At 36.4% G+C, this 21,955-nt stretch overlaps 4 protein-coding genes across 7 annotated transcripts; all 4 read left to right on the top strand.

Moving 5' to 3' along the window:
* Positions 1-166: 166 nt before the first annotated feature.
* Positions 167-7,838, top strand: LOC149735961 (katanin p60 ATPase-containing subunit A-like 2). 3 transcript variants are annotated; one of them, XM_089877801.1, is made up of 16 exons: positions 167-752; positions 808-877; positions 2,041-2,178; positions 2,983-3,114; positions 3,174-3,313; positions 3,726-3,862; positions 4,171-4,292; positions 4,392-4,488; positions 4,575-4,729; positions 5,090-5,266; positions 5,509-5,606; positions 5,981-6,091; positions 6,476-6,565; positions 6,955-7,027; positions 7,270-7,377; positions 7,640-7,838. In XM_089877801.1, the coding sequence occupies exons 3-16, from the start codon at positions 2,173-2,175 to the stop codon at positions 7,769-7,771; spliced, it is 1,578 nt and encodes a 525-aa protein (XP_089733927.1). In that variant the 5' UTR covers positions 167-752; positions 808-877; positions 2,041-2,172; the 3' UTR covers positions 7,772-7,838. The 3 variants fall into 3 exon arrangements, with proteins under 3 accessions (XP_089733927.1, XP_089733926.1, XP_089733925.1); XM_089877800.1 differs by lacking the exons at positions 167-752; positions 808-877; positions 2,041-2,178 and adding an exon at positions 2,341-2,672 and having other exon boundaries at positions 7,643-7,838; XM_089877799.1 differs by lacking the exons at positions 167-752; positions 808-877; positions 2,041-2,178 and adding an exon at positions 2,343-2,672.
* A 286-nt stretch (positions 7,839-8,124) lies between these two features.
* LOC149735960 (G protein-coupled receptor 161B-like) lies at positions 8,125-10,871 on the top strand. 2 transcript variants are annotated; one of them, XM_089877808.1, is made up of 7 exons: positions 8,125-8,289; positions 8,765-8,984; positions 9,206-9,382; positions 9,455-9,593; positions 9,949-10,349; positions 10,413-10,525; positions 10,586-10,871. In XM_089877808.1, the coding sequence occupies exons 1-7, from the start codon at positions 8,217-8,219 to the stop codon at positions 10,810-10,812; spliced, it is 1,350 nt and encodes a 449-aa protein (XP_089733934.1). In that variant the 5' UTR covers positions 8,125-8,216; the 3' UTR covers positions 10,813-10,871. The 2 variants fall into 2 exon arrangements, with proteins under 2 accessions (XP_089733934.1, XP_089733935.1); XM_089877809.1 differs by having other exon boundaries at positions 10,570-10,871.
* A 330-nt stretch (positions 10,872-11,201) lies between these two features.
* Positions 11,202-15,543, top strand: LOC149735959 (cilia- and flagella-associated protein 53-like). The gene is made up of 10 exons (XM_089877803.1): positions 11,202-11,448; positions 11,812-11,931; positions 12,125-12,234; positions 12,449-12,622; positions 13,017-13,226; positions 13,548-13,718; positions 13,980-14,338; positions 14,556-14,658; positions 14,820-14,970; positions 15,232-15,543. The coding sequence occupies exons 1-10, from the start codon at positions 11,380-11,382 to the stop codon at positions 15,313-15,315; spliced, it is 1,551 nt and encodes a 516-aa protein (XP_089733929.1). The 5' UTR covers positions 11,202-11,379; the 3' UTR covers positions 15,316-15,543.
* Positions 15,544-15,754: 211 nt separating this feature from the next.
* Positions 15,755-21,486, top strand: LOC149735958 (serine/threonine-protein kinase 3-like). The gene is made up of 5 exons (XM_089877805.1): positions 15,755-16,499; positions 16,796-16,942; positions 17,340-17,466; positions 19,424-19,607; positions 20,627-21,486. Exons 1-5 carry the CDS (start codon positions 15,922-15,924, stop codon positions 21,064-21,066), a joined length of 1,476 nt encoding a protein of 491 aa, XP_089733931.1. The 5' UTR covers positions 15,755-15,921; the 3' UTR covers positions 21,067-21,486.
* The last annotated feature ends 469 nt before the right edge of the window (positions 21,487-21,955 follow it).

The raw sequence follows: 21,955 nt of genomic DNA, 5'->3' as shown, positions 1-21,955 counted from the left end.
TCTAAGTTAAACCGACGTCACAATCAGTCAGCCATCCAATCTTAAAGCTGATTGGTCAGATTGCTCACGTGACCGACGCCTCGCATCAGCTGATTACGCCCGCCTTGATTGCTCCGCGCACAAAAGCCTCTTCTCCGCCATGGCGAGTTACCACGTTCCAGTTAAGATGTTGGTTGGTTTCTTGCGAGACTTGAGTTAAGTATTATTTAATTAATACATGATGGTGTACTATTTACTATAATGTATATTATATATTTATACTACTGATCAGAATATTATTGCACTACATAATGTTTAATAATAATATGCTATAGGTTTTGTGCCATGCGTTTATCTCTTTATAAATATAAATCACTCGCGATGTTGCGCGCAATATCTCGGTTTACAATCGCTGATGTGTTCCGTTACGTCACAAACCGTTGCAATCGTTCGCTCTACCGCTCGCTTTATTATTACGTTATTAGTTTCGTTACGTCATTAGTTTCGTTGCGTCATAGATGATCAAGATGCGACTGTTGTACGCGCACGTTTCGCGACTTTTTTCCATGGGGCCCCATGTGCGTTTTACGTCGAAGGCACATTACTTGTATATTCTAATTATATTTGCGCTATGAGCGCGAAACAAAAAGATCAAATATGAATTGGTAAAGTATAAATCACAATTGGCATTATTACGTACATAAGCTCTTTTCTAGAAACCTCTATGATGTGACGTCACGAAGTGGTGACGACGCAACGAAAGAACCCACTTCGTAAGTTCTCTGTTTTGTCACAAACTTATTTTAATTTAAATATAGAGTTTTAAAGTTTAAGAGTTGAACATGGTGTGTGACGTCACAGAGGATCAAGCGGGTCATGCCGCGAAGGTAGAATGAAGGTAAATATGACGTAATAATATACAAATTGTTAATTGATATTTAACGATTCTATTTTTGCAAAAGAGTCCGCGAACAAAGCTACATAAAAAAAAACCAACGTATGGTACATTATAATTGTATATAATTCAGTAATAAACCATAACTTTGGAATAATTTTAACTGTCAAACAAACTGGTGTAAATTTAGTTAATTTTCTATCTGTTACGTAACTATTACATATAACTGGAACGTCTTGTCTGCGCTGTTGTATTCTTATTCTGCTGGACCTAATATTGCTAGCTATTCTTAGTCAGTCACTACTATAGTGCATTTTGCATGTCGATGAAATATATGCAATGAAATTATAGCGAACATCTTGCTGGATCAGTTTTGGTTGTTGTACACTCTATTGTGTGCTTCTGCTGAAAATGTCGAATCTTTCAGCGATTCTGTTTTGTCCTGATTGCTTGGTGGAAACGCTATGTTGGTACACAAATACTCGAGTAATATCAACACGTATTGTAATATGCGTGTAAGTGTAAGAGTAATCCATTTAATATACTGTAACGTAAACTTGACTCACTTTATATAAAAACGTCATTAGCGCGATTGGGACGATGGCCACGTCACAATTACGCTACGACGTCGATACGGTGGGTCAGAGCATTGTCCTGGCCCTGCGTTCGGTGCGGTTACGTCAGTTTTGATTGGGTTACTTAACGGTCTGGTTGTTGCGTGGACGTCACCGCCAGTGATGCTACGCTGGATATTGAGGTCACTGTCAATGCGGTTCGTAACAATCTGACGCAGTTTCGTAACGGTCGATGCGGTACGTAACAACCGGACGGTAATATATTGTCTGAAGATACGACGAGAGTATCGCAGTACCAACATGGCGACATATCTTTTGATTGGGACATGCGGAGCTGTTGTTGGCTTCGATTCTTTGCGGTCGGACATTCAATATGGTGTACACTGCAGATCCTTATCCTTCAGGATTTCAACCATATTTTCTTTGAAGATGTTTCAATGATTATGTTCGCGTTAATTACTTTAACCGCCTACCATTTTTGTATGACTGAAATGTTGTGTTTGCTGCATGTATCCCACATTTTTCTATGCACTCGTTGTACTATTTTTGGTTTATTTATCGGTGTGTTATTTGTATTCATTCTATTTTTAGCTGTGAGGGTTTATTTTACCTGCGTGGACAGTAACATCCCGCAAGGGTTTCTCACCGAAGTAGAAACCCACTACCATTGGCAGGGGACTTTGCGTGCCGTAGTGGCTTTCCACCAACGCCAGCCACAAACTTATGGAGGTATTTTAACCATGTTTCTTCTTTACAGAAGCTTCTTCAATAAAAGTCCTCACGTTTAGTTTTGTCTAATTACTCGCAAAATGAAAAAGCAAATAAACCTAGCAAATACACCTATTTTTTTCTCTATAGCTTATGGCTTAGGGATATTTCAGAATCTTGTCACGTCATAGAAGAGTGACGTCAGAACACCATACGTCACACCTTTTATCATGAAACGTGCCCATTCATTAGAGCTCGGATCTCTTCTTTGTTTTTAAACGATAAAGTTACATACAAAAGAGGGCGCAACTGCACCATATATATGTTATATCTATGTTAAATGGCTTCCCTAACTACAAGTTTTCGACGTGTTGTGTTAACTGTTCGCGCATCGATTTCTCATTAAAATAACATACAAAATTACAATTTTCTACAAAAGGGACAACTAAGCCTCTTAAATGGCTTTAGAGCTTAGTTATCAGTCTATTAAAACGGCTAATAGTGTACGGGAATCGGTAAGTTATGTAGTTATATTGTCTATTTTTATTAATCTTTTACACCGAGTTTTTGATGTGAATACATGGTACTAGTGAATAATTCCCTGGGGCTAGTAAAGAATCCTCCCCCACCTTATTTTCTAACCACTAGCCCTCCTTTTAACCCCTAACTGTTACCCCTATAACAACTAACCCCTACAAACCACCCACTTAACGTCTAACAATTTCCACCAGTTTAATCTGTAACATACCAGTAGATCTTCACTAGTGGCATATTATTGTATATTTGTATGTATTCACTGTTGCATTATTTTCTATAAATACATAGGAGGATCTGAGACAGGAGACAAGGAAAAGAAATCTTCTGGTTCTCATGCTTTCTCATTTATCAGATAACGGATACATTGAAGCTGCAGCTGCCCTTGAAAAAGAGGCAAATATAAGTTTAAATAGATGGCAGGTGTGAAACTATTTCATCGTTTATTTGCATTTTGCTTTAAATTGTGTTTAACCTTGCAGGTATGCGACAATGTTGACTTGGACAATATATTGCAAGAATACGAATCATATTATTACATCAAGTTCCAGAAACATCCAAAAATCACCAAAAAACTTGCGAGTGCAGATGTTAATAAAGCAAGGGCTCATCGTACTAGAAGGTAAAAAACTTTAATAAAATTTTATCCAATAAACCTTTGCAGTATGCATATAACTCCCAATTTTCAAATTGCAATATGACTTATGGACTTTTACAATTATTTGTAACATTGCCAATAGCAGTTTAGACTTTTTAGCAGTGCTGATGCCACGCTGCATATTGTCACACCCTAAAACTATAGCACTGCAACGAAATACAACCAAACGCTGAAAACAACCGCTAAAACAATATAGAGGTCATTTTAAACAGAACTAATCTGGCAGATTAGGTGACCTCTCAACGAAAAATTGCAGTCTGGACAATTGTCTACTTAATTTTGGGTAGTTTACTGTTTACTGTAATCAGACTATATATACCCTATGTTAGTATATGTAGATTATGTATAAAGATAGTTTATCTTATTTTTTTAAAAGATCAATTCCTTCTTCCGATCATTCCACATCACTGCCAAGAATATCCAACGGGAACCAGAGTGCTCCCATAGGAGTCCGGAGAAGACCGGGATCAGGAGGAGATGGAAAGAAGAAGGCTACTCAACGACAGAACAGTGGTACTTCTATAAGTCTTGTTTTCTTATAAACTATATTTTATTGCTATACGTCGTATTTTAAATGTTATTGTGTTCTTTATACTGTATTCAAGTTAATATATAACAGATGTACGCAAGAAGAACATGAGCCAACATATATACAGGATGTATCAAGCCTATATAAGTTAATGTACCACTCAAAATGCCTGATTAAGTATAAATATAAATAATGCAGTTATGCAAAAAATATAACATTTTTTATAAATCCATTTGCTTGGTCTAACAAAGGTATCCCCCAATTTGCTATAATTTAAAAATTCTATATGCAGACTTGTCAAAATCAAGTACAGATTCTACCGGTGAAAATGTCACTGTTAAAGCAGCAGATCTTGGACTAACAGTGTCTTCTGTTGCTATCAGAGACGATAAAAAGAATGAAAGAAATCGAAAAGTAAGGCTGTTTGATTTAGTTTTGCTTTATTTTCAAATCTATCAAGGTGCTCTTAGCTTTTTCTTTAAAAGTTTTGTAATCCAAATTTTGTTATCATAGGAAATAGTTGACGTGCGTTCAATGCTGAATGATGCAATACGTGGAGCATCTAATGATATTATGACCAATCAAAGTGACAGGATGGTTAAACCTCTTGGTAAGTTATATTTTTTTATAATTGCTCATGTTTTCCAGCAACGTGAGGATGAAGCAAGTTGTTTTCATTCAATTATCCCATTGCAGGTGGTTTTGTTGGTTTCAATCACGAAATGCGTGAACTTGCCACTGTGATATCACGTGATATTTACCTTCATGATCCAAATGTGAAATGGAGTGACATTGTTGGTCTTGATCACGCAAAATCTCTTGTCAAAGAAGCAGTTGTGTATCCCATAAAGGTATCAACATAGTGAGGTTAATATCATATTTCTTAAAAAGGATCTAGAGCTGCGAAAACCTACAGTTGGTTGGACTTGGTAATTGTCTGTTACGTTTTTGTAGCACCAAATCTTGACTATGTTTTTCTTACCCAAAAATCAACTCTATGAGCACCGGATCAGGGTCAGATTCGCCCAATTTATTAAGTTATCTCATATAGTTTATATATATGAGTACACATACACGACATTATTTTTTCCAAAAATTACATATGTCTTCTGATTTTGATTTTTTGTAAACAGTAATTCAACTCAACTTTGTATGAATTTTTCACTTTTACTTGTTCTTATATCCTAACTTACCTTTTCATTAATCCCCAGTACCCCCAGTTATTCACTGGTATCCTCACACCATGGAAAGGCATCTTACTTTATGGTCCACCAGGCACAGGGAAAACAATGCTAGCGAAAGCTGTAGCCACCGAATGCAACACAACTTTTTTCAATATATCTGCTTCTTCAATAGTCAGCAAATGGAGGGGGGATTCAGAAAAACTGGTAATTGGTTTAGCAGCCATGCTTTTATTTCACACTTTATTTTACCCATAGACTAGAGTGTTTAAACTGGTAAGCAGTTTAGCAGCCATGCTTTTATTTCAAACTTTTTACTAGTGTTTAAGAGTGTTTTAACTGGTTAAAAAAACTTTTATTTTCGCTATATCTTGTCAAGTTATTATTATTATTTAACAGTTTCCTCTCTTTCTCCACAAACACCTAATTAAAAATCTTCCATAACCCAGGTTCGAGTTTTATTTGAACTTGCGAGATTTCACGCTCCATCGACCATATTTCTCGATGAACTTGAATCAGTGATGAGTCAGCGTGGTTCTGGACCTGGGTAAGTGCTGACTCATGTTTTGTAGATTTTTGTTTCAGAGGAAAATGTTCATGTATGTTGTTGCTGTCTGTATTAAAGATGTGAAAAAATATCTTGAAACAAACAATTTTTAGAAGATCCCTTCAAAAAAACGAATAACTTTTGTATTTCTCTTTACTGAGACAAGCAGTATGCAATTATTGCTTTTTTATTTCTTATCCAAAACAATATTTCCTTCTTTTTTCACAATAAGCGTGTTTTAACAACTGTTGTTTTACCGTTACTACCTGTATTTTTACTTTTGTCAACTCTCTTGTTCTTCGTTATTGACCGAAGAGCTGAAATAAATTTCATTCATTCAATCATTTTGTTAATAATTTCCCAAACTATTACAGAGGTGAACACGAAGGCAGTCGGCGAATGAAAACTGAACTTCTTGTACAAATGGATGGCCTCGCTAGAAGTGATGATCTCGTGTTTGTTCTCGCAGCGTCTAACTTGCCATGGTGTGTAAATAAATGAATGAATGTAATATATTTATACTCGATGGCGGAAAACTACAGTTAATATAAAAATGAATGTGTCTTGCCCAATGACACGTACACCCACAGCTTATTTGTCCTTGCATGGCCGGAAGTTACAGTTGTTATAACACAAGTTTCTGAACCATCTGATTGGTATACAACGTGCCAGGTTTCTATTGTATATATGGGTAAGGTCATTTTCCAGGTTCTTGAGATTTAGGCCAGATTTGGGGCATTATGTGGTTGATTGTTATGTATGGCCAAAAATTTAGATAACTCATTAGTGCCCACTGGGTTAAGAGCAATTGCCGTTTTTAATACCCGCATAGCAGCAATGCCAGTCATTATAACACGCTCCGTTTAAAGGGAATTGGATCACGCCATGTTAAGAAGATTGGAGAAGAGGATTATAGTTGACTTGCCGACTCATGAAGCAAGAATGTCCATGTTTTCAAGGTACGTTCACTTACATTGGACAATTCCAATCCATTTTTGTTTTGTCAAAATTGTTTATAAAGTATTTTTGTTTGTTTTTTACCTTGTTTTTGTTAGTTTTTTTGCTGTTGTATTACATTGTGTTATTATTTTTCTACACTGTTTTTTTTACATTGTGTTTGTTGTTTTTTACATTGTTTGTTGTTTTTTACATTGTGTTGTTGGTTTTCTACACTGTTTTTTTTACATTGTGTTTGTTGTTTTTTAAATTGTGTTGTTGGTTTTCTAAACCGATTTTTTTACATTGTGTTATTTTTTACACCATTTGTTGTTTTTTACATTGTGTTATTTTTTTACACTGTTTGTTGTGTTTTTACATTGTGTTGTTGTTTTTACTGTGCTCCTTTTAGATTTCTGCCACCCTGTAATAAAGATGGGGGTCTTGTCATCAACACCAAGTTAGACTACCCCACACTTGCAGAGGTAAACGATTATTCTAGATGTCTACACTTTTTGTTATATATCAGAAACACATTAACTTCTGCATACAATTATATTATGTGGAACGATGTATTATTTGTTTAATATACAAAAACACAGTGTATAGATATATACTGTTTTTGTCGCTTTGTCTGGTCTTCGTACTTTTTATAAAAAGTTCAACAAAATGAGTACATAAACACTATGTAATAAAAACTAAAAACTATTGTCTTTGTTTCATGCAGAACACTGAAGGCTACTCAGGTTCTGACTTGAAGTTGGTTTGCAAAGAAGCAGCCATGCGTGTCGTGAGAAAAATCTTCCACACGTTGGAAAGCCACCAAGATGGACAGGTATAAGAACAATTCATGTAACCCAGTTGTCGGCATATAAACACTCTGCTCTAACTTAGTAATCACTAATAGGTTGTGTTGTCTAAGCTGTGCGCCATACAGAAAAACGCCCAAAAAGTTAGAAACGTGGTAACCCGTAATGTACGAGGTGTATAAAACAGAATACCCTTGTTATAACGAATGTCATTGCCCTGCTACGAGACGTTAAAGAAAGTTACACACACTTTAAGCTATTTTTTATAAAATTTTGGCATTTTTACAGCAGCTTCCTGATTTCTCACTGGAGACTATTATGACTAACGATGTCCTTGACGTATTAAAACATACGAAGCCATCGTCGGGTAAACTGGGCAACAAATACGCCGAGTGGAGAGCGAAATACGAATCAGTTTGACGCCTTATTTCTTTTCCTATGAAATTTCATTTGTTTGATTTTTATTAAAACTTTTTGATCACAGTGAGTTTTTGTCGTATTGTGAACGCAACTGTGATGGGACGCACTCGCGCGCGATTGTTTGCTCTGCTTTAACTTAACAATAGCTGGGAGTGGACATTAGTTGTCTGTAAGTGGATCAGGGGTTCGACTTACGGATTATTATAACAGAGAAATTCCTTTCATAGCCGAACAATTACCGATTAAACGCGAAACAATGCACGCTTTATAGCTTCACAATAGCGTAATGTGGTAGGCCCAAGTTTGACATTGTATCCAAGTGCTATGTAGGGCGCTATTGACTTGGACTATTTAGCTGTTTGGTAAAAGGAAACCCTACCGCTCTTGAATGAAGAGCACTTCAATTTGAAGTCGCATAAGTTTAGTTTGGAATAGCAGTCGTAGAATGAGTAATGTCTCCAGTACAGCTTGGCAGAGAGACAACGCTGCAATAGTTATCCAGTGCTTATTATACTCAGGTTTGTAAATGGCAGTTGTGCATTTAGTTTTACGTATATAAGGACTATAATAGTATGATGCATTAAGTTTAACGTACTGGCAATAAAACGCAGTTCCTTTTCTTCACTTCCAAGTTACATTCGTGGTAACTTCTATAAAGTTTATGAAACAGCCAAACAGAACACCCGTGTTATACTGACTGCCGGTGTCTCTCCACGCGACGCTAAATAAGTTATCACGGCCTAATATAGAGATGTCTCGAATAAGCTGTGGTTATACATGCAATCTTACACTGCCAAATATGGCCAAATTGCGAATACATTAGCCTAAAACCGCGTTCTACTGTTGACTGTAAAGTAGCAATGTATGACTATTTTACATGGAAGAGGTCCCGTAGCGTGACACGTCATGGGTACTAGGATTTAGGCCAGGTTTGACCCATTACCTCCAATGTATGCCCATATAACAAAATTTAACTTACTCTTTACTTCTCAGCTGTTTTGGTTTTTGGAATAATCCTGAATGGCGCCATCATCTGGCTGGTTCACCGCAAACGGCAGTTGCAAAACGTTACTAATATGTGGGTCGTTTCTCTATGCACAAGTCACGTGCTCACATGCGTCGCATCTGTTCCGTTTACCCTAGCATCCACAGTCTCAGAAGACTGGGTGCTAGGCTCCGTATTCTGTCAAATTTATGGATTCTATTCTGCCGTGTAAGTTGAAGTAGAACAAAAGTAACTTATGTATCTTTAAGTGGTTGGGCAATGACAGTCGCAATAACACGGGTGTTTTGTTTCACACACCTTAATTGTGCTCGCTGGGAGTGATAATTTTTTAAGAATTTAGTTCATTTATGGCTTCCAATTCATACAACCAATATGAGACGACTGGGATCCAGCAAAAGTACTCACAGTAAATGAATACCTGTTTTTAGCTTTCAAACTGTTTCCCTGCTCTCTGTTGCTGGAATTGCGTTGGATCGCTACCACGTTGTCAGTTCCCCTTTCAGTAAACGGATCAAAAAGAACAAAGTTCGGATCCTAATTTTCTTTTCTTGGTGGTGCGCCGTTATAGCGTGTGCACCTCCGCTTACTGGAATTGGACTATACAGGTGAACTTTTACTCCTTCAAGTTAATTTATCTAGGTTGTTTATAATCATTGTTTGTAATCGTCCCATTTTAGATATTCCCCATCACGAAAAAAATGCGCCATCAGCTGGTCGATTGGCGGATCTGCTCTAATATTCACTGTTTTCTACACATCGTTATTGTACCTCGTGCCCTGCGCTGCTACCATATGTTCTTACAGGTTAATTTACAAAGTAAGTAGCCTAATAAATTCATGTTCTATATTTACGGAATATATGTAAGTGGGGTAAGACGCGTGATACCTTTACCACATAATATCCCATTTTTCCCGATTGTTTTTAAATAATTACCAAATTACTTCGGACTTGTGAAGATATGATTAAATACCAGTTTAAAATGATTTTTTTTCTATCAAATGGGTCGAGAGAGAATAAAAACATGTCTCATCTTACCCCAACACGCTATTTTAGACTCGTACAGATATACGGTTAAATAACTCTTCAAATACTCTTTTTTTTACTACAAAAGGGGTCGAGGAAAAAAGAATAAAAGCATTCTATCTTACTATGTTAAAAATGTTGCATTCAGGTTACAAGGTTGCAGGCAGCAAAGCACAATCGAACAATGTTGACGCGTAACAACAGTAGATCAATTATGGCGACCCGGGGGATAAAAAGGGAAAGTACCAACACTCTTAACCCACCCCGTCGGACGCTGACGTCACTATTTACGTCACGACCCACGTTGAGTCTAACGTCACCAATTAAGCCAACGTCTGACGGAAAATCAACGTGGATTATTACAGCAGCGTTGCTGGTCCTTTGCTGCTCATGGGCGCCTTATTTCGTACATGCGCTTTATCTAGCTGCGACTGGCCAAGGGACTTCTCATTGGCTCGATTTTATGGTTACGTGGTTATCCACGACGACGTGTGTGTCAGATCCACTGGTATACGGCGTTCTTACACAGAACTTTAGAAGCCACTTCAGGTAAAGTAAAATCGTGCATATATAGACGTGCATATATGATTTTAATGGGACTTTGTACTGCAGAAAACTGTTTGGTCGTTTAAAATTACCAAAGAGGCCCACGAGTAATCATTCCATCGCCCCTAAGAAAAAAGTTTTGTCAGTTGATACTGTATATCGAGATGATGATTCGGCAGGTTTGTAGCCTTTTTACCACTAGACATGATTTTGTATTTGGTAGTTTTATTTTCATGCAGAGGTGCAACATTCCGGTTACAAAGACTCATTTGAAACCGTGTCCACTGGCAGCGACGACAACACAGAACACGTTTATTCCGTTTCGAAGCGAAACTCTCAAGTCAATACAATCACAAAAGCATCGGATTCAAGTTTTACAAAAGACCTGCACTTTCGGGGCTACGAACTTCGTATAAAAAACGAAACGAACTGCCATGTTATCCAAAAGTCAATTACGCAACTGTGACGCTGTATCTTTACTGTTTATCGAAAATAAATGTAAATTTCTACCCTTTGAACATTAAATATCTGTTTATAGCACTACCTAGCGGACAAATTTCGCTATGGCAACAAGATACGCTTCGATGATTTCTAAACAACAAACCAAATCAGAAAGCAACGCTATTTAAGATTTTCTTGTATCAATTTCAACGATAACTAAGTTTTATAGGTTTATCAACAGATTGACATGCTATAATAACGTTTCAGAGTATTTATTTGTAGTCAATGTATACCTAAAAGTCGCCTAAAACAGTTAGAAGAAGTGTAAAAACTCTAAATTACATTAAAATTTATTTAATATCTTGCTCTATGCTTAATATTTGGAGGATTTTTATAAGAAATTCTGTACTAAATTCCAAGGTTCAGAAATGAATTTAGGATACTGTTTTGTTGCCAACTTAAGAAATATATTCTGACATAAAGTTGAAATACAGGAAGTAAAACAGTTTTAAATGTTCATTTGATAAAAATAGTGTAAGCTTAGTTCAAATTAATTGCTTGTGTTTGTGTGAGGGTTCATAGCCATAGCAAGATGTTGGCAACACAAAGAACTCGTCGAACGCGGGAGCACACCGGCCCCACCCCTCACTCTGTCTCTATTGTAAGTTCTATTTTTATTGGTAGCTTAGGGAAAATATAAAGCAATGGTGCTAGTAAAGAATCCTTCTACTAGGATATCTGCTAACTCCTTGCGCTAACTACTAACTCATATAAACACCGTCCACTTCAACCACTGGCCACTGCCAAGTCTCTATTGTGAGTTTTAATTTTGGTTAGTCGTATATGGACCTGATTAAAGAAATGTCCAACAAACCTTAATAAATTAGCGCAAAAAACGCCCTTTAAAACAAGTTTCGAGTTAAAAAGGTTAAAAACAATATATTTTTCTTTGTAAATTTTAAATGCCACAATTTATTACATTATCTTATATGTTTTTTCGTTATTTAATACTTTCGCTTTATAGAGAGCAAAAATGCCATCATCCAAGCTCCCTGAGCATTTGCTCCTGGAGCGTCGGAGACAAGAAGATCTTCGAGAAGAAGCGATCCTCATCACCAAGTATAACAAGATGTTTGATCTAAAGGTAGTCTCCTTTTTTAAAGTATAAACTTTTTTTAACAAGACAATTATTGATTCAGTACAATAAATAGATAAAAAAAAAAGTAATTTATTAGGCAACCATCTAAATTAATGATAATATGTATATCCATACACTACACTGATGTTGCATTTCATACCCACAATAGCAAACTTTTAGTTTGTTTTTCTAATGACAGAATGACTGGGAAAGAATAACTGATCGTTCGATTCAAAAGAACACAGTCCAACGAAGAGTAAAAGATTTGATGGAACAACGAAAATTGGAGCTAGATGAGCGACGACAAAAGTATTTATTTAATAATTGCTTTGGTCGCATTGTTTAGAAAGATGGAAACTGCGTTCAAATCAGTGGTTCCTATTTCCTAACTTTTAAAGCTCATGAAATATTTGAAATTATTTAAACACACCCAAATCATTTTTTTCATATATCATGTTTCACATGTTGAAGGCTTCACTAGTGCAATTTATTATATCAGTTCGTAACTGTTTCAAATCTCCAGACTTCGTGAGCTTTTGTCAGCAGAAGACGAGGAATATGTGAGAGAAATGGAAGCAAAACATGAAACTTTAGAGGAACGCCAAAACAAGATGTGCGAGCGTGCTAAACTTTTAAAAGCTAAGCGAGAAACTGAGAGACAAGCATTTGTTGAAGAGAAACTGGATCAGCAATGGAGGTATAATACTTAATGTGTTAATACTATTGTTTAGAGGAATGTCGGATTTAAAATATGTGTGTATTGTATTCCATTCTATTCGAGCGAGGTTCTACAGTGCCACATGCTATGGGACTTGATATTTAAAGCAGAGTTTGCTTATTACCCCCAAAAGTAGAGTTTGCTCTTTACCCCCAAAAGTAGAGTTTGCTCTTTACCCCCAAAAGCAGAGTTTGCTCTTTACCCCCAAAAGTATATATGTAGCTCACAGCCCTATATATAGCTTTAATTTTTCAAACAACTTAAGAAAATTTAATCAGTAAAATTTTGATTAAAATTTGAATAAAGTTTGATTAAAAAAAGATTAAAGGAGATTGGGTAGATTTTTAAGATTTAAAATTTAATCTTTCTGCAGGGAACAATGTGAGGAACTTCGTGGAGTTCTCTCTCGCCGTCATCAAGATGAGGTGTGTGTGGATCGGATGCAGCAGCTTGCCGCAAAGGCTGATCTTGAGAGGAGGAAGCAAGAGGAAGAAGCGATGTACGCTCAACTGTGGGAGAAGGATCGGCTCGCTAAAGCTGCAAGAGAGGAGCAAGAGGCGCAGCAGCAGATTGAACGGAACAGGTTTGGGATAAAGTTTGTGGTTTAGTCTTCATGTTTGTTCTTTTTTATGGGGAACAGAGGGTTAGCCAATTTCAGGATAACATATTGTTTTATTTATCTCTTAAAAAACAATAGATTATATTGATTTAACCATAAAGAAAAGGAGTCAACAGCATGTATATAAAGGTAAAATGTGTGGAAAAGAGCGTCAGTCAAAAAAGTGAGGCTCTCAAACCCAAAGTGCAGTTTGTGCTCTTATTTTACGCTCAACTTTCATAAAATTATAAGAAAAGTTAGCTGTTGCTATCTAGTTATTATTTTTACAAAATTAATTTTGTTTAGAGCTATGGTTGATACACTGAGAACCCAGAAAGCTTCCTTGCAAGCTAAAAAACTGGAAGAAAAGAGGTTGATTGCTGAGGAAGCTAAACTGCTCATTGAGGAGCGTGAGTTGCGATCACTGGAAGAGGAGAGAGCCTCACAGCAAAAACGACTTCTTCAAAAACAGCATAAGTAGGTGTTGTCTATTTTTGCATGGAATAAATACAGCTTGGATTGTAACTAAATAAGTTTAACACTTGGTTACACCAATGCTGACAAGTGTATATTTATCGGACACCTGACGAAAATGGCTAACCGTTGGTCAGTAATCGGTTATAGCATGGGTGGTGGACCAACTGTGGCATTAATCCAAGGTTTAACAGTTGCCACTACAAGACCTCACTTATGTAGAATAGAATGGAAACAAGTAATGAATAAATTTTTACTTCACAGGAGTTCTTTGGAAAAATCGATGAAACTTAAACTTCAAAGAGAAGCAAAAGAACAGCAAGAAGAACTTGCCCTTGATATGAAGATCTTGGAGCAACTTCTGGAGGAGTCAAGAAATGAGGCACATGAGATGGTTGAGCGTAAGCACAGGAGGAGGGAGGAGGAGCAGAAGTATCGGGAGTTCCTCCAACAGCAGTTGGAAGAAGAGACGAGGAGGGAGAAGGAGCTGGATCGTCTTATTGATGTGGATGTTGCTGCGATGTGGAGCAAGAGGATCCATCAATGGAAGTTGGAGAAGGAAGCGAGGAATCGGTTGATGAGGGATGTCATGGAAACCAGGAGGAAACAACTGCAGGAGAAATGTAAGGGTAGTGTTTATGGATTCTGTTCTATGTAGGTTAGGTCCTACAGTGAACCTCAAAACAGCCTACCAGTGTTTAATAGTGCAGCTATAATGTTTTTTTTCAGTGTGTTTTATGTAATGTGAATAACCCTTCTATGTTATCTCTAAATGTTCATGCCCCATGTGCCTAATAGATTTACATCTGACATGTTTATTTTGTTTTTTTTTATGTTTAGTGCAAAAGCTTGCTTATGAAAAAGAAGTGTTGAAACGTGATTGTGAAGAAATAATGGCAGCTGTGGAAGAACATAATAAACTTGAAGATGAGAGAGTGCAAAGGTTCATATATTAACTGAAATACATGCTACATGTACCTTCATAAGTTAATTTTCTTATTTATGTACCTTCATAAGTTAATTTTCTTCTTTTTGTACCTTTTCAAGTAAAAAGTGTAATTTTCTTACATGCATAATTATGTACTATGACTTTATTTTAAAAAGAACAAAGATGATCAACAAGAACTATGAGAGTGACTTGCTGGCTCAAATTGATCATCAAAAGAGCAAGAAAGATGAAAGAAAAATGGAGGAACTTCGGGAATACAATGAAGGCCTACAAACTGAAGCAAAATATCAGCAACGACTCAAAAATGTAATGTTTTTGTTGTAGAATAAACATAATATATTAATGAAATAAATACTACTTTTTTAATCTCGTATGGTGGAAAAATGATTACAGTCGTTATAACACAGGTGTTACGTTTGACACAGCTTGTGCTGGTTTAATATCCGGATTCATTAACTTTTTTATTCAACTGCCAGTAGTATTAGTAAGAGTTTTTATTGTCAGTGAATGTAATCTGAAGGTTGTCGTATGTGGTTAAAATTTAAACCTATTCATTTGATGTTGCAGGTTCTATCATCTGCCATGTCTGAGAGAAAAACTCACCCTATGCGTCGACCCCAGTTTGAAGTAACTGGCCAGAAGATGGTCTAGTTATATCTTAGTTACATCTATGTTTAATTTTCCCAGTTGCCTTAAATAAACTTTATCTGGTGTTTTATGATTTGGGTCTTAAATGCTTGCACTTTACATTTTATGTGGCTTTGCTTATTGGCCTTTGGTTTCCACATGTTTTCAATTTGCTTGTACAAATATTTTGCATGCAACCTTACCAACTTGTGATAGGCAATGTATATAATACAAATATTTTGTTTGAGATTATGTCATTGTTCTGTTTATTTTGTATATAGATTACGAGTGTCAGGTATGGGAGGTTCATTAAGTTATTTTGTTTAAGTTTTTCAAAGAGCAGTTACCGTTTAATTGTCAGTATATATGGGTACTTGTGATATTATGTTTTACAATAAAGTTGAATAAATATAGCAACAAAGATATTTTTTTGTCCCCTTTTGTTAATACTATTTCTATCACACAGAAGTCGCGATTCCGAAATCGGAACAGGAAAACGAAAAAACGTAATTTAAGTTGCTCTATCAAAAGCAGAGGTTTTTGATACATGTTCGGTTTTAAATTGGAAATATAAAGTCGAAACGGTGAGGTATTTGCTGGTATTAAATCTGCCGGCAGTGTACCTGCGCTATGGACGATAATAAACCGCTTAAAAAGCTCAGCGAAGAGAGCTTGACGAAGCAGCCCGATGAAGTTTTTGATCTTCTTGAGAAGTTAGGTGAAGGAGCTTATGGCTGCGTTTTTAAAGCTATATACAAAGAGGCAGGTCAGGTCGTTGCCATTAAACAGGTCCCTGTTGAGTCCGACCTGCAGGAGATAATAAAAGAAATTGCGATCATGCAACAGTGCGATTCTCCTTACGTGGTAAAGTACTACGGCAGTTACTTCAAGAACACGGACCTCTGGATCGTTATGGAATACTGTGGGGCGGGCTCAGTGTCGGACATTATTCGCTTGCGGAGGAAAACACTCACAGAAGATGAAGTTGCCACCATTTTAAATGATACACTAAAGGGCCTTGAGTATTTGCACTTCATGAGAAAAATACACAGAGATGTAAAAGCTGGGAATATTCTTTTGAACACCAATGGTAACAGCAAGCTAGCGGACTTTGGGGTGGCTGGTCAACTCACTGATACAATGGCAAAACGAAACACAGTCATCGGTACGCCATTCTGGATGGCCCCAGAAGTTATTCAGGAAATTGGGTGAGTTATGTTTCATTTGAGTTGTAGTCAGGGGCTTATTCAGAAATTTAAACAGGGGGTTGGACATATTTTTCTTTGCCCGTGAAAACCAGATCTGCAGCAAGCATGGTTATTTCTTGCCTTATTTTTCACAAGAAAATGGGGCCAGAACACTTTCACCTCCTGAATACTACTCTAATTGTAATTGGAACACAAAAATCTTTTCTAGATGCTTGTAGTACATTTTAAAAATCAAATACAAATGGTAGTTTTAAATTTCACTGGCCTAATTTTAACCTATGTTCTTGTAATTTTAGATACGACTGTGTGGCTGACATCTGGTCATTGGGCATCACAGCTATTGAAATGGCCGAAGGAAAACCACCTTACTCCGATATTCACCCCATGCGAGCAATATTCATGATCCCACAGAAACCCCCGCCCACATTTCGTGACCCTGAAAAGTAAAGTTTGTATAAGTATTTTTTAATGTTTGGTCTTCTTTAGAATTTAGGTTTAATATAAAAGGCAAAGTAAAATAAGTAAAGTTAAGTTTTGTAAGTGTTACAAGCTTGTAGTCGGCATGTCTGTCAGTTAGAGATACTGAGTTCAAGGCTTGATGCTGACACAAGACACTTCCCTTAAAAGTTGTGTAAATTGTCAACCAAAAGATTAAAAAAATAAAATAATTACCCATAACTTTACTTATGTGGTAGGTAACTCATAAGTGGAGACGAAAGTATGAAACAAAATACCTCTTCTATACAAACTTTAATGATTACTTTTTCCACCATGCGAAATTAAATAAGTTACATTCATTTACCCAACTAAATCATTAACACAAACACTGAATCCTTACAGGTGGTCTGAAACCTTTATCAACTTTGTCAGTCAGTGTTTGGTGAAAAGTCCAGCCCAGCGAGCAACTGCGACTACTCTGTTGCAACAAGATTTTATCAAGAATGCGAAACCTCACAGTAACCTCAGGGTTGGTATAGATTTTATTAATCTTCTTATATTTGTGTTAGGTGGTTAAACTTACTGGCTAACAGATCTGAATCAAATTACTTCAGTGATTGTGGGGTCTGATTAAATAGGCTATGGGATAAATAAATTATGGATAAAGCTAAAACATTTAAATGTCTGGTTACATATAAAGCTACAAACTGTAGTACCATATGTCTATGTTGTAGCTTTTTTATTACATCATATTTTTGGTTTCTACACAGTACTATATATTGTTTCTTTGTTCTGTACAATAACATACATTGTAAAATAGACAAATATCATATCTCATATATAATAGATAGGGTATGAACCTTTATTTTTAGATTAGTGTCAGCTTACTTAAAGATATTGATTATTGATTGTATATCTCAGGGCTCAGGCTGCATGCAAATATGTGACTAATAGCAGGTGTGGTGTCTTATATGCTAAGCTAATGGCTTAGATCAGTGGTTCCCAACTCGTTTTTAAGGCGACCCATTTTAAAAATAAATTCAGTTCGGTAAAATCTTGCGACCCAAGCATATTGTCGTAAAATTTTAAAAGCCATACAAGATTGCATTGCAAACGGGTAATCCTTTAGCTGGTGGTCAGTGACAATTTTGGTTTCTAAATGTCTTATAGACCTTACTGATACCCACTGTTTAATTATTTTTGCAAAAAAATCGGGTGGTCGTGTCTAAAATTAACTTTAAAAATGCGCGAAAACATGCTTCGTCACCGTAATTTGCCTGACCTGCGTAAGGTTAACGCTTTATTACGTCACATTAGCGGTATGTTACGTCACAATAGTGATATATTACGTACGTTACAGTAGGTTATAATCCTGTTTTCGCAGTGTTTTATGTTAGTTAAAGCCCTGCTTAATCCAGCCCTAACTCTTAACCCCTAACTCCCAACCACTAACTCCTAACAAGCAGCACTGCAAAAGCATTAACTTTTTCAGAAAATAATATGTTTATCAAATCACTAATGAGCTATAGCTGTGCTCGCTGGCTATCGGTGAGTTTTGGCGTTGCTTTACGCGCGTACAAAGCATTTTTTGCAAACATTTGTATACTTTATTTAAAAAGCAAATATCCAAACTGTTTTCAAGCACCTGCAGGCTAAATAATCAAGGGGACAATCGCTATTATGAGGCAAACAATCAACGTGTGAATTGTTATTATGTCGTAATTAATTGCCAGGTCAAACAATCGCTATTATGATGCAATGAATCCACGTGTGAATCCCTCCTATTACGTAATAAACATGCTGCTTGGTTGAGGAAAACATCGTAAATATGAATCAGTTCTACTTCTGTAACATTTTTAGGTTGTTCACCACCGCCTGTTGCAATGTTTAATAGGCAAGTTACATTTAATTTAAACGCAACTATGACAAACTGACAAAACCAAACGACCCAAAAACATTATCAGGCGACCCAACTTTGCGTCGCGCCCCACGTGTTGGGAACCACGGGCTTAGATGTTATCTTACCTGAGTGTCTTAATCTACTAGAAGTCATAACATAGTGGTTTGCAAATTCTTGGTAATAATTAAGGTCTCTTGTTATCTTATTTGAAGTTTTTTGCTATCTTTAAATACCTAAGCAGTCATTTTAAAAATGCATGGGTGGCAGGGATGGTTAGACGTGCATTCCTACCGGGTATATAAAAACTATTAAGTTCCATTGTTTACTGATTGGGGCAACACAAAAATCCCAGGCCTGCCTGCCCTACCACCCCAGGTTTGGTGCCCATGTATGCAGCTATTACCAACAACAACAACAACATAAAATGCAGTTTTAAATATTAGGCTGAAAAGAGACTATTTTACATTATACTTGCTAGCAGTAGTAACAGACAAAAAAAACATTTTTATGTAAATATATAGAGAGAGATATAATATATATTGTAGACTATAATTTTTAGACTATAAATTTTTTAACTTTTTTTAAGGAAATGGTCCAGGAAGCCATGGAGATCAAACGAAGGAAATTGAAGAATGGATCGGATTCCGAAGAAGAAGATGAGGAAGATGGAGATGATGACGTGGATGTGGGGACGATGGTTAAAGTATCTGTGGATCATACAGATGGTGCAGGGACTGTGAAAGTGAACTCTCTAGCTTCATCTATCTCAGGTGGGAGGAACATATTGGGTATTCTCATATTAGGACAATTTAGGATTTTAGAATGAAACAGGAGCATTGCTTTTATAACTTGCCCTTTTACCTAGTTAAGTATCTTGCTCAAGGGTATACATGATAGAACCACAAACAGATTAATAGCCTATAGTTTTGTGAAAACCGGTGTGGACAGTGGCACAGCCAAAAAAGAAATAAGGGGGGGGTTTAATCAAAAAGTTTTTCAAAAAAAATTAAATTTTAATTTAAGAAAAATATATTTTGGGGGGGTTAAAAAGGGGGAGGGGGCACGACCCCCCCCCACTCCTGGCTGAGCCACTGGCTGTGGGTGTTTATGTTTAGGGTTTATCACTGAAACTATGCATCATGGGCTTTGTGGTACAGTGGTTAACGAGCGTGACTAGCCCAGTGGTTACTAAAGCTGCCACCATTTTTGGATGTATATGTCCTGGCAAGGCGCTTATAAATGCAATTGCAAAAACGGAACAACTCCTGCACCTTATGGCATGTTTAAATTGTCATCCATACATGATATAAATAAAAAGATAGTCACCCACAAAGTTAAATATTTGATAACTCTTCGGTGTTATGTTTTATACACCTATATTAAATGTACAAGTTACATTCATTTAAATTTTAAACTATTACTTAATGCTAAATGAGCAACATCCATTTATTAACACTATATAGGGTGTAACGGTCACGCCTTTTATCCAAAACATTATATCTTTTTTTTTATTGGTTTTAACAACTGTTGTTTTACCATCACTACCCGTGTTTTCGCTTTTGTTCATTCTCTTGTTCTTCGTTATCTTGACCAAAGAGACAAAATAAATTTCATTCAATTATATAACTAGATGATGAAACAGTTACATTTTTTCATTTATTTAAACTATTACGTCATAAATAGTTATATTCGTACATTTATTTACAGTAAACCTAGATTATAGATAAGTTACATTTTTTCATTTATTCACACTATAAGTAAACTAAAGAATAACCGAATGAAACTACAGGTACCATGATCCAGCATGACACAGACATGGGACTTGGGACGATGGTGATAAATGATGATGAGGAAGAAGACACTGGTACAATGCAATGGAGGGGTGCCGATACTGTGGTTAAAAATAACGATGTGGAACGCCCTGCTTTTATGAACTATTTCGATAACGTCGGCTCCAGCAGTAGTGAAAGCGGGAGCTCCGGGGCTCCTCCTGGTGGTGCCAAAAAAGGTCTTCCTGCAGAAGAGGCGTGGAAGTTTAGTAAGAACATCACGGAAATGAACTTCAGTTTCTTGAAGAATCTCTCAGTGAGCGAACTGCAAATACGACTCGGTGCTCTCGATCCCTTGATGGAGAAAGAGATTGAGGACCTACGGAAGCGATATTTCGAAAAGCGGCAGCCTATTTTGGATGCGATCGATGCAAAGAAAAAGAGGCAGCAAAATTTTTAAATATAGCGCTGTGATTGCATATTGCCGAAATCGTTGTTCTACTTATACTCAAGAGTTCAAAGCATACTGCGATGTGATAAGAGCAAATTCTCGTCAAATTTGATGGTTAACCAACCTTAATCATAGAAGCTCCTGTATGCTTTTACTTCTATTTTAATCACATTGTGAAGTTACACCAGTGCGCGTATTCTGTGAACCATTTTTAAATCTGTGGCAATTTTGCGCTTAAATTGATTCAACGGCTAGAATGAGTTGCTTTACCAATTATTTCTCTATATGAACCTAAACTATCTGTTAGGTAAAAGCAACAGTATTTTATGCTGGCTTTGACATAATGACCGGTATTAAGCTAGGCGGTAAAGCAATATTTGGTTGTCAGTTTTTACTCGAACTGTGGTAATAGATAAATTTCATATTGCATTTGCGCATTGCCATCATCTTGCTTAAGAAGACCAGAAGCATTGCTAGAATGCTAGCTACTACAACTCCAAACATATTCATACATTCTTTGATTTGAAAATTCCTAAAAACAACTTTAATTTTTTTAAAAAAAAAAACATAACTGATCAGTGGTTGGACAGACACAAAATGCAGGTTTGTAATTCAAATACATATGTAGAAGGCTTAAAATCACCACATGTCGTAATGAATGCGTTGTGTTAAAAAAAATGTAGACCGGACATTTTAAAGTAATTTGTGGGGTACTTTTTCTTTGGGTTTTTGTTTAGTATTTCGCTGGGGGATGATTGAAGGTTGTATATTAGTGAAATGCATTAATTTACCTACAGTAAGTCTTTGGTATTAACTGAAACTAGGATATATATATTAACGTTTTTAAACAATATTTATCTTGGTTAGTACGGGGGGTTTAGCTTTACCACATATTGGT

This window comes from Ciona robusta, chromosome 5, assembly GCF_009617815.1.
Source record: "Ciona robusta chromosome 5, ASM961781v2".
Classification (NCBI taxonomy): Eukaryota; Metazoa; Chordata; class Ascidiacea; order Phlebobranchia; family Cionidae; genus Ciona; species Ciona robusta.
This window is presented reverse-complemented; position numbering and strand designations above follow the sequence as displayed.

Excerpts from the sequence above, each read along its gene's own strand:
- LOC149735960 (XM_089877808.1), top strand. The coding sequence starts at position 8,217 with ATGAGTAATGTCTCCAGTACAGCTTGGCAGAGAGACAACGCTGCAATA. Across the intron at positions 8,985-9,205 it reads TATGGATTCTATTCTGCCGT|CTTTCAAACTGTTTCCCTGC; the intron begins GTAAGTTGAAGT and ends ACCTGTTTTTAG. Across the intron at positions 10,350-10,412 it reads AACTTTAGAAGCCACTTCAG|AAAACTGTTTGGTCGTTTAA; the intron begins GTAAAGTAAAAT and ends TTTGTACTGCAG.
- LOC149735961 (XM_089877799.1), top strand. The coding sequence starts at position 2,616 with ATGGCTTTAGAGCTTAGTTATCAGTCTATTAAAACGGCTAATAGTGTA. Across the intron at positions 3,314-3,725 it reads AGGGCTCATCGTACTAGAAG|ATCAATTCCTTCTTCCGATC; the intron begins GTAAAAAACTTT and ends TTTTTTTAAAAG. Across the intron at positions 5,267-5,508 it reads GGGGGGATTCAGAAAAACTG|GTTCGAGTTTTATTTGAACT; the intron begins GTAATTGGTTTA and ends TCCATAACCCAG.
- LOC149735959 (XM_089877803.1), top strand. The coding sequence starts at position 11,380 with ATGTTGGCAACACAAAGAACTCGTCGAACGCGGGAGCACACCGGCCCC. Across the intron at positions 12,235-12,448 it reads CTAGATGAGCGACGACAAAA|ACTTCGTGAGCTTTTGTCAG; the intron begins GTATTTATTTAA and ends TCAAATCTCCAG. Across the intron at positions 14,339-14,555 it reads GAAACAACTGCAGGAGAAAT|TGCAAAAGCTTGCTTATGAA; the intron begins GTAAGGGTAGTG and ends TTTTATGTTTAG.
- LOC149735958 (XM_089877805.1), top strand. The coding sequence starts at position 15,922 with ATGGACGATAATAAACCGCTTAAAAAGCTCAGCGAAGAGAGCTTGACG. Across the intron at positions 16,500-16,795 it reads GAAGTTATTCAGGAAATTGG|ATACGACTGTGTGGCTGACA; the intron begins GTGAGTTATGTT and ends TTGTAATTTTAG. Across the intron at positions 19,608-20,626 it reads TCTAGCTTCATCTATCTCAG|GTACCATGATCCAGCATGAC; the intron begins GTGGGAGGAACA and ends ATGAAACTACAG.